The 13,555-nt window shown below is 41.5% G+C and overlaps 1 protein-coding gene across 5 annotated transcripts in view; it reads right to left on the reverse strand.

The window, feature by feature from the left end:
• Positions 1-2,464: 2,464 nt before the first annotated feature.
• Positions 2,465-13,555, reverse strand: part of GART (phosphoribosylglycinamide formyltransferase, phosphoribosylglycinamide synthetase, phosphoribosylaminoimidazole synthetase) — a 30,532-nt gene continuing 19,441 nt past the window's right edge. For all 5 annotated transcript variants that reach the window (XM_058296186.2, XM_058296189.2, XM_004474450.5 and 2 more), the window contains 6 exons: positions 7,849-8,055; positions 6,517-6,654; positions 4,683-4,813; positions 4,278-4,419; positions 3,247-3,362; positions 2,465-3,150 (listed from right to left, as the gene is read on the reverse strand). In XM_058296186.2, coding sequence (XP_058152169.1) covers positions 2,959-3,150; positions 3,247-3,362; positions 4,278-4,419; positions 4,683-4,813; positions 6,517-6,654; positions 7,849-8,055 — 926 coding nt within the window. In that variant the 3' untranslated portion in view covers positions 2,465-2,958. The remainder of the gene's footprint in view (positions 3,151-3,246; positions 3,363-4,277; positions 4,420-4,682; positions 4,814-6,516; positions 6,655-7,848; positions 8,056-13,555) is intronic.

The raw sequence follows: 13,555 nt of genomic DNA on the forward strand, positions 1-13,555 counted from the left end.
TAAGTAAATCATTTGAATGTATCTCTTCACTTTTTTTTTTTTTAAAGATTTATTTTTATTTAATTCCCCTCCCCTCCCCCGGTTGTCTGTTTTCTGTGTCTTTTTGCTGCGTCTTGTTTCTTTGTCCGCTTCTGTTATCGTCAGCGGCACGGGAAGTGTGGGCGGCGCCATTCCTCAGCAGGCTGCTCCCTACTTCGCGCTGGGCGGCTCTCCTTATGGGTGCACTCCTTGCGTGTGGGGCTCCCCTACGCGGGGGACACCCCTGTGTGGCACGGCACTCCTTGCGCGCATCAGCACTGTGCATGGGCCAGCTCCATGCGGGTCAAGGAGGCCCGGGGCTTGAACCACGGGCCTCCCACGTGGTAGACAGACGCCCTAACCACTGGGCCAAAGTCCGTTTCCCTCTCTTCACTTTTTAAAGCTAACTTTTAAAAAATTTACATCATTCCAAATATTATTTATCCTCCCCGCCTTGCCACTTGCTTAATGACTGCTGTGTTCCTTTGCTGTGTGTTCTTCGGTATTTGCTTATCTCCCTTTTTGTTGTGTCATCTTGCTGCGCTAGTTCTCTATGGGTGCGGGCCAGTCTGCCTTCACAAGGAGGCCCTGAGACATGAACCCAGGGCCTCCCATATGGTAGACAGGAGTCCATTTGATTGAGCCACAGCCGCTTCCCTCATTCTTTTTTTAAAGGCACCAGACTCTGGGACTGAACCCCTGACCTTGTTATGTGGGAAGCTGGTGCTCAACCACTGAGCCACACTTGCTTCCCTGAGTTGGTTTTTCCATTTTGTTTTTTACTTTTTCAGGAGGCACCAGGAATCAAATGCAGGACCTCCCATGTTGGATGCGAGAGTTGAACTGCTTGAGCCATATCTGTTCCCTGCATGTTGTCTTCTTTAGGAGGCACCAGGAATTGACCTTGGGACCTCCCGGGTGGGAAGCAGGCACTCAACTCAAGCCACATCTGATCCCCCACATTTACTTTCTAAGAACATTTTAACAAAATCCAGTTATTATATTCAGGAGATTTAATAGTGACACTACCTTCAACATTTAATATCAAGATTAGCTAATATGATGTTCAAACTCATCCAACTGAAAAAAAGTCCTTTCTAGAATTTTAGATCCAGGATTGAATCTAGGATTATTCATTCATTTAGATGTCATGTCTCCTTCATCTGGAAGTTTCTCAACCATACTTTGGATTTCACTACATCGACATGTTCGAAGAAGACAAGCCTGTGTTTAGTCATATACTCATTTCAAACAGTCATTTACAGTTAAGAACTTAACTTTGGAACGAGTTTCTCCCTTGGACACTCTTAGGGAAGGGCAGTGAATATTTTCTTGAGTTCACTAATCTCCTTTCCCAAATTAAAAACCTTTGGCATCTGTTCAATTTCTCTTATTTTGTAAAAAGTTCTTATACATTTTCTTAATGTAGAGAGATTTATCCCATCATATTCAGGCCCATATTGTGGACAGAAAGGGATAGATTCCTGCACTACTTCCAATCCCACTGGGTGGGGCGTGGTGATGGGTAATAGTGAGAAAGAAGTGCCTTTGGAGATGGCTGCTCCTTTTCACTCGGCTGAGGCAGCAGGGAGACACAGTGCTAAGCTTGGTGGTCTATGGGTAGGACCAGGCATGTGTGCTCAGTATGCCAACTTATACCTCCTACTTTCCGAATCACAATATCTAGATTGGGAATGACTAGCTAGTGGAGAATGATGGGATTCTTAATATTCACCATGGGTAAAGGAGGATGAGTATCAGCACCAGTGTCCTGTGGTTGATACTCCTGGTCAGGAGAACACCCAAAGCACTCACCAGTATCTATGACCTGACCCCACTGACTTGGTTTTTTTGAGTGCTGGGGCTGGTAATTGAAACTGGGACCTTATATGTAGGAAGATGGTACTGAACCACTGAGCCACAGTGGCTCCCCAGAGCTGGTTTTTTCAACTGTTTGTTGTTTGTTTGTAGGAGGCACTGGGGACTGAACCTGAGACCTCCCAGGTGGGAAGCAGGGATTCAATCACTTAAGCCACATCTACAATTCTTCCCTATATTTTTGATGTAACATTTATGTAATCTAAAGCGTCTTAAAAAAAAGTTTGGATGTTTATAATTCTTGGAGTTAATTGTGAAACTAAAATTTGAGTATTACAGAAAATGCTAATAATTAGAGGTATGGTGAATGATATTTTTTCCCTCAAGATGGCTTCCTCATATGTTTGTTTATTGTTGCTTGTTGTCTGCTCGTTTCTTCTTTAGGAAGCATGAGGAACCAAACCCAGGACCTCCCATGTGAGAGGTAGGTGTCCAACTGCCTGAGCCACATCCACTCCCTCATGTTGAGTGATATTTTAAAGAACAAAGGACATTACCTTCACAGTAACACCAAAGTATGAACAGGATAATCTGGGAAGTCTCAATTCAAATCAGCACAGGTACAATATGGGGGAGGCACATAATCTTATTAGACTTAGAAAATCTGTAATAAAAATGGAAGTAACATTGGTCAGAAAAAGAGGATAAGAAAGACCAAGAATTCGGTATCTTATTTGGTTGAGAGTGAAAGGAATTCTGCATGACTAGCCTGATTGTGAACAATAAGGTCCTAAACAGGTAAAACCTGAAAAATCAAGAAAACACAGCGTATGTCTCAGGCATTATTTCTACTAGGTGGCACTGGGTATAAAGTTGACAGGTTTCTCAAATACTCCTACCTGTGCTGAACTAGTCTTTATTTTTTTACATGAATTTCCATTCATTAAAAAAATGGCCAAAGTTAAGGGTGAGGGCCTCTTTTAGCAGTTTTTCTTTTGGGATGTGTCCATGCTAAAAAGCCACCGCACTAACAGCTGTACATCTTTCAAAAATGGCTCCATTTCTGAATTCCTCTTGGACCCAATTCTTTTCAAACTGGCTCCATTTCTGAATTAGGAGGTTTCATTCCTCTTTGACCCAACAGATCTTGCCATTTTCTCCAAGCCACACTCTTCCACTGGCTACCAGCTGCAGAGCTGCAGGAAATATTTTATGTTCTGCTAATTTTACTCTTTCAGATAGAGTCTCAACAGTGTCACCCCTCTTCACTGGAACAGCTTCTTGTAAAATAATTTGTCCAGCATCTACATCTTCCTGGAAAAGGAAGCAAACGTTTTGTACATTACTTTCCAGCCAGTATGCATCCTATCTAAGCACCAATACTATTTTGGTAGAACAAGACGTACTCACAGCTACAAAGTGCACGGTGCACCCGGTGATTGTGACTCCTGCTTCCAAGGCTTGCTCATGGGCATTTGAACCCTTAAAAGAAGGCAGCAAGGATGGGTGGATGTTGAGTATTTTCCCTAGAAATTAATCAAAACCTGGTCAGAATTAAAGAATGTCATGTATTCTGCCAACGACAGAAATGAAGTGAAGGGAAATATGGCTTCTCATTGAAGGAGTCTCTGGCAGTAGCAAGTGCTTGCAATGTGCACAGCAGGAGGCAGAAGAAGGGACTCTGGACAGGTACCTGCAGTGACTGAGCGTTGGGTGGATAGTGGTGCTCTTTAAGAAATTTCAGCCTGCTGTTGTCACATACTATTAGAAAGAGGAAAGGACTTCTTGCACAGTGTGTGCTTCCATGTCCACCAAATGCTAGATTAGTTTGCTCGATGGGCCTTAAATTGCCAAGGCACTGCTCCTTTTACGTTACACCTCAACTGCTATAACTACATTCATGCAAGGAAATATAAACTTTGGAGGGAAAACGCACTCACTGCCCAACTATGTGCATATATACAAAACAGGAAATAGGATGCAGACAAAATTTTTTGGGCAAAAGGCACACAAGATTGTTTTGTGTTTTCTGGCATGACATATTCCTTCATGTACACTTCCTAAATAGAGGACACAACCTTCATTTTGGAATACAGGAGATCATTTTCTCTACCTTCTTAATAAGCATAAAAAAGGAAAGCTCATGTCACTTCCTCATTGAAATATTATCAATGGGAATTTGCAGTAAAGTGAAACAAACCTCAGTTATATTGGAAAAAGTGATTCACTCTAGCAGGCCAAAAGACATTAATGGGAAAAAAGTTAATAAAATATTATTGGGTTATTCTTTGGGCTAAAGCAAAGGAAATTAAAATTATGATCCCTGCTAAAATAAAATGCCAGAGTAAAAGTTTCACTATTTGGATTGCCTGTCAAATTAACTACTTGGGAGTCTATTTTCAGTTGATTTCTCAATGTGATGTTAAACAATTTTTGCTTACCATTCCATTTCCTGACAAAGGGACTGGACAAAATTCTCATGAAACCTGCAAGACAAACTATGTCTGTGGAGAACTCTTCAAGGACCTGGTCAATTACACTGTCAAAATCGACACGGCTTTTATATAATTTATGATTAATTACCTGCAGTAGAAAAAGACAAACATGATCTTTTTCAGTGAAACTTAAATTATTTCAAAAATAATTTAAAATGCAACTTTTATATAGACCATACTTAATATTTTCTTCTGAAGACACCTCATAGGGAACATAATTAAGGATTGGACAGGATGAAGTAAAAAAGGCAAGCACTGCAGCCACAACTGTCTTTTGTAGAAGTCCAAATAAATAAGTCATTATGTGTTTAAATACATCCCACAAGAAAGATAATTTGCAAAGTAACTTACTCTGGTGGGAATACCAGCTCTTTCTGCTTTATCTAACCCAGCTACTGAGGCTTTGTTGGAGATAACCACAACGATGTCCACGGAGCTATGTGATTCTCGAGTACTGTCTATGAGTGCCTGGAGGTTTGATCCTGAAAAGGGAGAAAAACAAATGAGCTCGCATATCTAAAAAAGATTTATGTGCCATTTTGAATATGAGATGGTCAAGATTTCTGAACAAATTTCTTAGAAAAAAAAGATTGGCAAAACATATATATATATTTTTTTAAATTCCCTTCCTCTCAGGATAATGGATTAATAGTTTGTGAAAAACAGTGGTATACCTGGCTCTAGGTTATGTAATTGCTCCTGCAAAATAATATCTTAGAATCTAGACTAGCAGTAGAAAGAAAGAGTATTATATGATTTTAAAACTGAATGACTAGGAATAAGCTGTTTAATTAAGCAAGAAAATCGACCTTCCCAAGCAGGATAATCCATATGGCCCTTATAATAGTTTCCCTTGGGCCTAAAGTACATTGAATCCTTAAGAAGGACTTGTTAAGCACATACATTTCTGGGAATGGAACCCTAAAAAATAATAATCAGATATGCATTTTTAAAAACAAGAACTCATACTAGATCCATTTGAGAATACAGTTGTCTTATTACTTTACTCCTTATCCACAAAGGTCAACCATAAATTCCTTATTCTTATTACTATTACCAATAAAAGCCCCTCAACTGCTTTATTTAATTAATTAATTAATTTATCTATCTATCTATCTATCTATCTATTTATTTTTTTTTAAGATTTATTTTTATTTATTTAATTCCCCTCCCCTCCCCCGGTTGTCTGTTTTCTGTGTCTTTTTGCTGCGTCTTGTTTCTTTGTCTGCTTCTGTTGTCGTCAGCCGCACGGGAAGTATGGGCAGCGCCATTCCTGGGCAGGCTGCTCCCTCCTTCGCGCTGGGCGGCTCTCCTTATGGGCGCACTCCTTGCGCGTGGGGCTCCCCTAAGCGGGGGACACCCCAGTGTGGCATGGCACTCCTTGCGCGCATCAGCACTGCGCATGGGCCAGCTCCACACGGGTCAAGGAGGCCCGGGGCTTGAACCGCGGGCCTCCCATGTGGTAGACGGACGCCCTAACCACTGGGCCAAAGTCTGTTTCCCTATTTATTTATTTATCTCCCCTCCCCACTGCTGTCTGCTCTCTGTGTCCATTTGCTGTGTGTTCTTCTGTGTCCACTTTCATGCTTGTCAGGCGGCACCAGGAAACTGTCGCTTTTTTTGTTGTTGCATCAGCTGTGTGTGTGGCACCAGTCCTGGGTGGGGCTGCACTTTTTTCACATAGGGGGACTCTCCTTGCAGGGCACACTCTTTGCGTGTGGGGCACCCCTATGCGGGGGACACCCTTGTGTGGCACAGCACTCCTTGTGCACAGCAGCACTGCGCTTGGGCCAGCTCACCACATGGGTCAGGAGGTCCTGGGTATCGAACCCTGGACCCTCTATATGGTAGGCGGATGCTTTATCAGTTGAGCCACAACCACTTCCCCTCAACTACTTTAAGACTTCTCAGTTATAAAGTTTTGATACAAAAGAGGATGGAATTTCAATCCTTTCTAGTCCTTTTTCCTTCTACTCTCTTCCTGACACTGTTCATCCCTTTCCTTTGGAAGCTGCTTCAAATGTGTACGGGAAGTGGGAAGACTAAGGATGCCGAGAGACAATACTCCTCAACGATGCTCCTTTCCTTACACACAGCTGAGTTTCCTTACAGTCTGAGAGGTTTTTTTGGGGATGAAGGAAGGGCATTTCTGCAGCACTACAGTAAAAAGGAGGCCACATCTCACCTGTTCCAGAGATTAAGACAGCAACTTTTGCCTTTTTTGGTTGGAGAGAGAGATGATTTCTCAGGGAGCCATTCTTCAACACTGACCCATTTATATGCATGGTTTCAATCAGATGCCTGATTTTCACACGAGGGGAACCTTCATTTCAAACACATCCATAAATAAATAAAAGACAATTGTGAATTGACAGGAATAATAGAAAAAAAAAACATTTATGAAATCTTTAGAATACTGTATTTTATATGAAAATAAGATATGTAAGCACTAAAACCAGTAACAAGTTTGTATCACTTAATATTACTCATTCATAAAAACTTTCTGAGGGTGAACAAATATAACCACCTATTTCAAAGAGTTACAGAGCACATTGCTACCTTTAAGCATACAGTGGATATATTACTGCCTGCCAGTATTCCTTCTCCCCCCATCTTCCTTGGAGGACCATCCACAACAATGTACTGACCTCCTGGCCTCAGGGGTAGGATGTGAGCCAAGCAAGGGCATTTAAAAATATGAAAGAGGATACTGAGAAAGAGAGGGTCTCTCTTTCTTATTGCATGGTGTGCTGAAAGATGTGAGCTCAAGATACCTTTCTGACATGTGGAGAACCTGCCTGGAAAGGAAATATACATAATAAAAGAAAGAAATGCAGATGCAAACCAAGTCAACAAGCTCTGACATCCTTGTAAGCTAATTTGAGTGGATTTTCTGCCACTTTCTAGTAAGAGTCCTGACCAATACACAGTTAATTGTCAGGAACTAACTAAATCCTTGAATGGGGCTGACACACAAATCAGAGCCCGAGACAAATAATCTAGGGCAATTACTTTGGGAATCAATCCCAGGAAACCAGAGGGGGAATCTGGTATGAATGATACAGGGAAAGCCAATATAAGAAAGACAGTGTTACTCAATTGGTCACCTGTGTGGGCAGCTGGAACCTGAGCTTCAATCCCAGTGAGGAGCCAGACAGCCTGTGGCCTGGAACTGCTTTCCTCTTCCTAATGTGGACATTTATTCACCACCTTTCACCTAGTTGCTGGCCAAGGGCGAACCTGTGAGTTTAATTCCCTTGTCCTTCCAGGCTGTGCATATGTGAGGGCTACACAGAGGTGTCAAGAGTCCTGAGGTGGAAATGAAGAAATCTGTGGTGTACCTGGTTTGGGTGCTGCCATGTTACATCTGTGTAATGATGGGTGCTACAGCAAGGACCAGTGGGCAGAGAGCTTAACCATGGGCCATCAAGTTACCATGAGACCTGAGTTGCCTATCATGAACTGGGCATAGCTATAATTAAGATTATATGCCTAAAAACAAATAAGGAGCAATTACCTGTAGGACATGCAACCACACTACCAATCACCCAAGCTTCTTCTCCATGCTGCTGAATATCCATCAGAATCTGCTTTGTCAGGTCCTTTGGTACCACAAGGGCAGCTCCAATCCCACAGTTAAATGTTCTGGCCATCTCTTCCTCAGATAGGTTTCCTTCCTGCTGTAACCATGAGAAAATCCTGGGGATCCTCCATGTCCGGGCATCTGAAATCACGCAAAAGGTGTTTAATTAAACTACTGTCTCACACAAAGTAGAAAAATATGAACATAGACAAGGCTACAGAAATTACAATTAAGTGCTGCTATTTTAGATAGAGTAAGACTAAGTAAACTAGCCTGTCAGAAGTTTTCCTTCTTTGGATACATTTCTGTTGGCATCTTGGTCCATATTTGGAATTGAGTGAGATTTTGTGTTGCATCAACTAACTAGATCCTTAAGAAATCTTAGTCTTCCCTCTAAGGGATTAGATATAGCAGTAGCTGAAATTCCAGCACAGGTGGGCACACCACTCCTCTGTATTTAGCTGGGCCTTAGCAATAATCCACTCTAAGTATGATGCAAAAATAGGTGACTCATATATAGAGTTGGAGGAAATGCTTATCATTCAAAGTTATGTAAAAGGTTTAAGGCCAATATCACTTTCTCATTATTTGAAAATTAGGACTTATTTGGTTTTTTATAAAAATATATTGTCTATTATCACAAATAACACAATCTTTTAAAAATTTTAGGGAAAGCCTTATATACACACACAAGCAAAATTCTAGAATAAAAAAGGAAATAAAAGAGTTTGGATAGTCCTTTGGAGTCTATAATATGGGATCTGATTGACAAAAACTATATATACTGAATTAAATCTGTATGATGCTTCCTCCCAAGAACAGGAAGCCAATGTAAACTTAACTTTTTGCTAAATACTAAGGTTGACTATCAGTTCTCCTTATTTATGTGGTGTATGTGCAGGATAACATAATCCAGGGTCCATATACTATCCTATTATTAATATCCCATATTTCAACCAACATAAAAGCAAACAGTAGAACATCCATAAAGTATAATACTCTTTATCAAAAATGATGTTTTTATGATAGGGAGGTGTCGATGATATGTTAAATGGCAGGAAAAACAGCAGATTACAAAACTGATTATGATACCAAAGTATTTTACAAATTATTTACAGAAAAAAGACTGAGAGGCTAAGACCCTAGTTTTTTTTTCCTTTCTTTTTTTCATTATTCTTTTATTTCTAAAAATATATTTTAAAAGGATAATTACATAAAATGTTACATAAAAAAACATAAGGGAGTCCCATCTGCCCCATTCCCCACACCTCCCATTTTCCCCCACATTAATGATATAGCCTGTGCATAAATTCAAAATTGTTTCCAAGTGTACCTAGTCCCTAAAAGTCCAAATAAGTAATATAGGCCCTACAGTCTTTGAATGTTCAGAAAGGATGTAAGACTGAAGGTGTATTCAGGGTTGCATCCAGATGGAATGTGGAAGATATGCGAAATCCAAGCTGGCTTGGAATGTGGGGAATATGCAACTCACCTGGAAGAAATAACCTATCTGATACTCAGATCAAACACTGAAGAAACTAACCAAAGGTCTGTTTGCATACCATCACCCTTTGTCTCCCTAATCTTAAACCTCTGTATAAAAGGGACTGAAAAATGCTATTCGGGACTGAAAAATGCTATTGGGGGCTCGCTTATTATTAGGACAAGAGTCCACCGAGTCCGGTTGGTCGAAATAAACCAACTTCCTTCTCAGAGTTCTCATGTCCTGGCCTTCAATACCGCGCACACCGCACTTCTCTACAACATTAACAACTTCTTTCATTAGTGTGGTACATTTATTACAATTGATGAACACATCTTAAAACCCTAGTTTTTGTAGTTTCTACAAATACACAAGTACTACTCAATTAAGTATAATTTCAATGTTCCAAACAATTCCATACTTAAACTCAATTTTATCTAAGTTTGATTCCTGGAAGAACCTTTTGAGGCTAACGCAAGGGATTGTTTCCTTTTTCCTGGGATGCAGACATTGGTATAACTCAAAACATACCGGCTTTTTGGAACATGGCCATATCCACTCTCAATTTCCCAATGAGGTGAACAGTGTGCTGGAGTCAGCTTGTACTGGTTGTTAAATAGAGCCATTTTAAAGTGGCTACAGTGAAAGTATTTGCACCACAGAAATTGGCAAATACTATAAATCAGATCCACCTCTTTCCCCATTCATCAGCATGCCACTGTTTTTTAACTATTTGAAGAAAATGAAGAAGGAAATAATTCTTTAGATTTTATTTATTCCCCTCCCACCGCTTGCGCTTGCTGTCTGCTCTGTGTTCATTTGCTGTGTGTTCTGTGTCTGCTAGTCTCCCTTTGTTTCATCATCTTGCTGCGCCAGCTCTCCACAGCACAGGTCACCAGCTCTCTGCAGCACAGGCCAGCTTGCCTTCACAAGGAGGCCCCGTGAATTGAACCTGGGGCCTCCTGTATGGCAGATGGGAGTCCAACTGCTTGAGCCACATCCATGTCCCATCCAAGGAATGTCTTAAATCACTTGAGTCTCCTGTGTACCCCTAGCTCATTATTATGCTCCATGCATAATATCCAGGGTTCCCACTCAGCCCAGCCCAGCCTGTCTCTTCTGGTTCCTGCCTATATTAAGATCCCTTTTAACTACTCTCTCAGTTTACCTGGCCTAATTCTTTATTTCTACACAACCTATTTCTGACTCTTGAGATTCTCAACCAGTTGCAATACTGACCCTAGGGTTAGCCCATTAAATCTATTCATCTGTACCTACAACTTCTTCTCCCCAAGAATGACCTCTTCTACCTGCCGAGCCCAACTGGATCAACCCAGTCAATCCATTTATTCTTTCCCTGTCTCAAGGCTACATATGCTCTTACTCTGGGAGAAAAAAAAATCACACAACCAGTTTCAACGCCACCTGTGCTTTCAGCGCCGCTTGTTAGTCCTCACCTCAAGCACCCCTCCAGATCTGCTCACTTCACTATAACCCTGAATGACTTCACTGGGAAAAGAATTATTTTACGTTAACTGCTTCATTCTTCTCCCCCAATCCAATGTACATTAGCTAACTCTGATAGATGGTTCTTGCCTATCCTACATCTCTGTCAATTACGCACCCCACAGTAACTGGGTGGCTGCTTTTTGAGCTCTCAGATATACAGGCCACTTTCTGGCACTCATCCTAGATGTCAGTGCTGCACCTGTCAGTGCTGATCAGTGTCATCTTTAAGAACTTTCTTGGGTTTTACTTTAACTGGGTTTACCCTCTGCCAACCCTTAAGGTTGACAGAACTCCAAGGAACACCCTTTCAGTCCCCTCCACTTAAATACGAACACCCAACTTCTTGAGCCTGATCTCAATTTTTGCTCACAGAAATTGAATAAACATTTGAAGATTTAAAGAACTATAGTCCTACTTCCTAGTCTGAACCTACTCTTCTTCTGATACAGACATGGCCAATGACACACCTGCTTTGCTAGACACATGGAGTTCTTTCTATTTGTCACTTACTTCTAAACATGAGATGATTCTTGAATCTGTCTCCCCTCTGGATATCTTGGTGCAGGTCCGCTTTAGCTCCTGCATGGACTGTTTAATAGCTATCATTTCCCTGCTGCATGCGTGTAGGTTTCTATCATGACAGAGCATGAGGTTACCAACCCCCTTGAAGGATCTGTTTATGGTGCTTCATCTTCATAGAAGTCAATTACACGAAGGATTTTATAACTTACAAACATGGTGAAAAAAGGGTTAGCCCTTTACTTTTTCCTTGAGGAAATCCCAATGATTAAGAATTCTCAGGGAAAGGGGGAAACATTATATTAGGTTGGTGCAAAAGTAACTGCGGTTTTGCACTGTTGAAAATTTGCTGTTCAATATTGGCATATTCTTACACAAATGTGGTTATGTTATACATCATTTTAATGTGCATTTCTCACTTTGTTTTTTGCTAATGACTTATTACTTGCTGTTTATTTTATATTTATTTTAGACTATAGAAATGATGCTAGACAAAAATTTGAGGGATTTTCTAATCTGAGTTTAAAATGGGTTGTAAAGCAGTGGAGACAACTCTCAACATCAACAATACATTGGCCCAGGAACTGCTAACGAATATATAGTGTGGGGGTGGTTCAAGAGGCTTTGCAAAGGAGACGAGAACCTCGAATATGAGGAGTGTAGTGGCTGGCCATTGGAAGTTGACAAAGTTGACAAGGACCAATCGAGAGCCATCATTGAAACTAATCTTCTGACTACACGAGAAGTTGCTGAAGAAATCAATGTTGACCATTCTACGATCATTTGGCTTTTGAAGCAAATTGGAAAGGGAAGTGGATGTGGTCAACTGGTAGAGCGTCTGCCTACCATACAGGAGGTCCAGGGTTTAAACCCAGGGCCTCCTGGCCCACATGGTGAGCTGGCCCATGAGCAGTGCTGCCACACGCAAGGAGTGCCATGCCACGCAGGGGTGTCTTCCCATCCAGGGGAGCCCCATGCCAAGGAGTGTGCCCTGCAAGGAGAGCTGTCCCACGTGAAAAAAGTGCAGCCTGCCCAGGAGTGGCACTGCAGACACAAAGAGCTGACACAGCAAGATGATGCAACAAAAGAGACACAGATTCCTGGTGCCGATGAGAATGAAGCAAATTGGAAATGTGAAAGAGCTTGGTAAGTGAGTGTCTCATGAGCTGACTGAAAATCAAAAAAATCATTTTGAAGTGTTGCCTTCTCTTGTTCTATACAACAATGAACCATTTCTTGATTGGATTGTGATGTATGATGGAAAGTGTATTTTATACAACAACCAGTGATGACCAGCTCAGCAGCTGGACTGAGAAGAAGATCCAAAGCACTTCCCAAAGTCAAACTTGCACCAAAAAAAAGTCATGGTAATGGTTTGGTGGTCTGCTGCCAATCTGTCCACTACAGCTTTCCAAATCCTGGTGAAAACATTATATCTGAGAAGTATGCTCAATAAATCGATGAGATGCACCGAAAACTGCAATGCCTGCAGCTGGCATTGGTCAACAGAAAGGGCCCAATTCTTCACCATGAAAACATCCTATCACATGTTGCACAACCAATGTGTCAAAAGTTGAATGAATTGGGCTATGAAGTTTTGCCTCATCTGCCGTATTCACCTAACCTCTTGACAACTGACTACCGCTTCTTCAAGCATCTTGACAACTTTTTGCAGGGAAAATGCTTCCACAACCAACAGGATGTAGAAAATGCTTTCAAAGAGTTCGTCAAATCCCAAAGTACGATTGTTACACTACAGGAATAAACAAACTTATTTCTTATTGGCAAAAATGTGTTGATTGTAATGGCTCCTATTTTGATTAATAAAGATGTTTGAACCTAGTTATAATGATTTAAAATTCAGTCCAATACTGCAATTCATTTTGCACCAACCTAATAGTTGCCCTGGAGGTTATCAATAAGATTTATTCTTGGTGGCGGACTTGGCCCAGTGGTTAGGGCGTCTGTCTACCACATGGGAGGTCTGAGGTTCAAACCCTGGGCCTCCCTGACCTATGTGGAGCTGGCCCGTGCGCAGTGCTGATGCGCGCAAGGAGTGCCGTGCCACACAGGGGTGTCCCCCGCGTAGGGGAGCCCCACACGCAAGGAGTGCGCCCCGTAAGGAGAGCC

Source organism: Dasypus novemcinctus, chromosome 4 (genome assembly GCF_030445035.2).
Source record: "Dasypus novemcinctus isolate mDasNov1 chromosome 4, mDasNov1.1.hap2, whole genome shotgun sequence".
Lineage (NCBI taxonomy): Eukaryota > Metazoa > Chordata > Mammalia > Cingulata > Dasypodidae > Dasypus > Dasypus novemcinctus.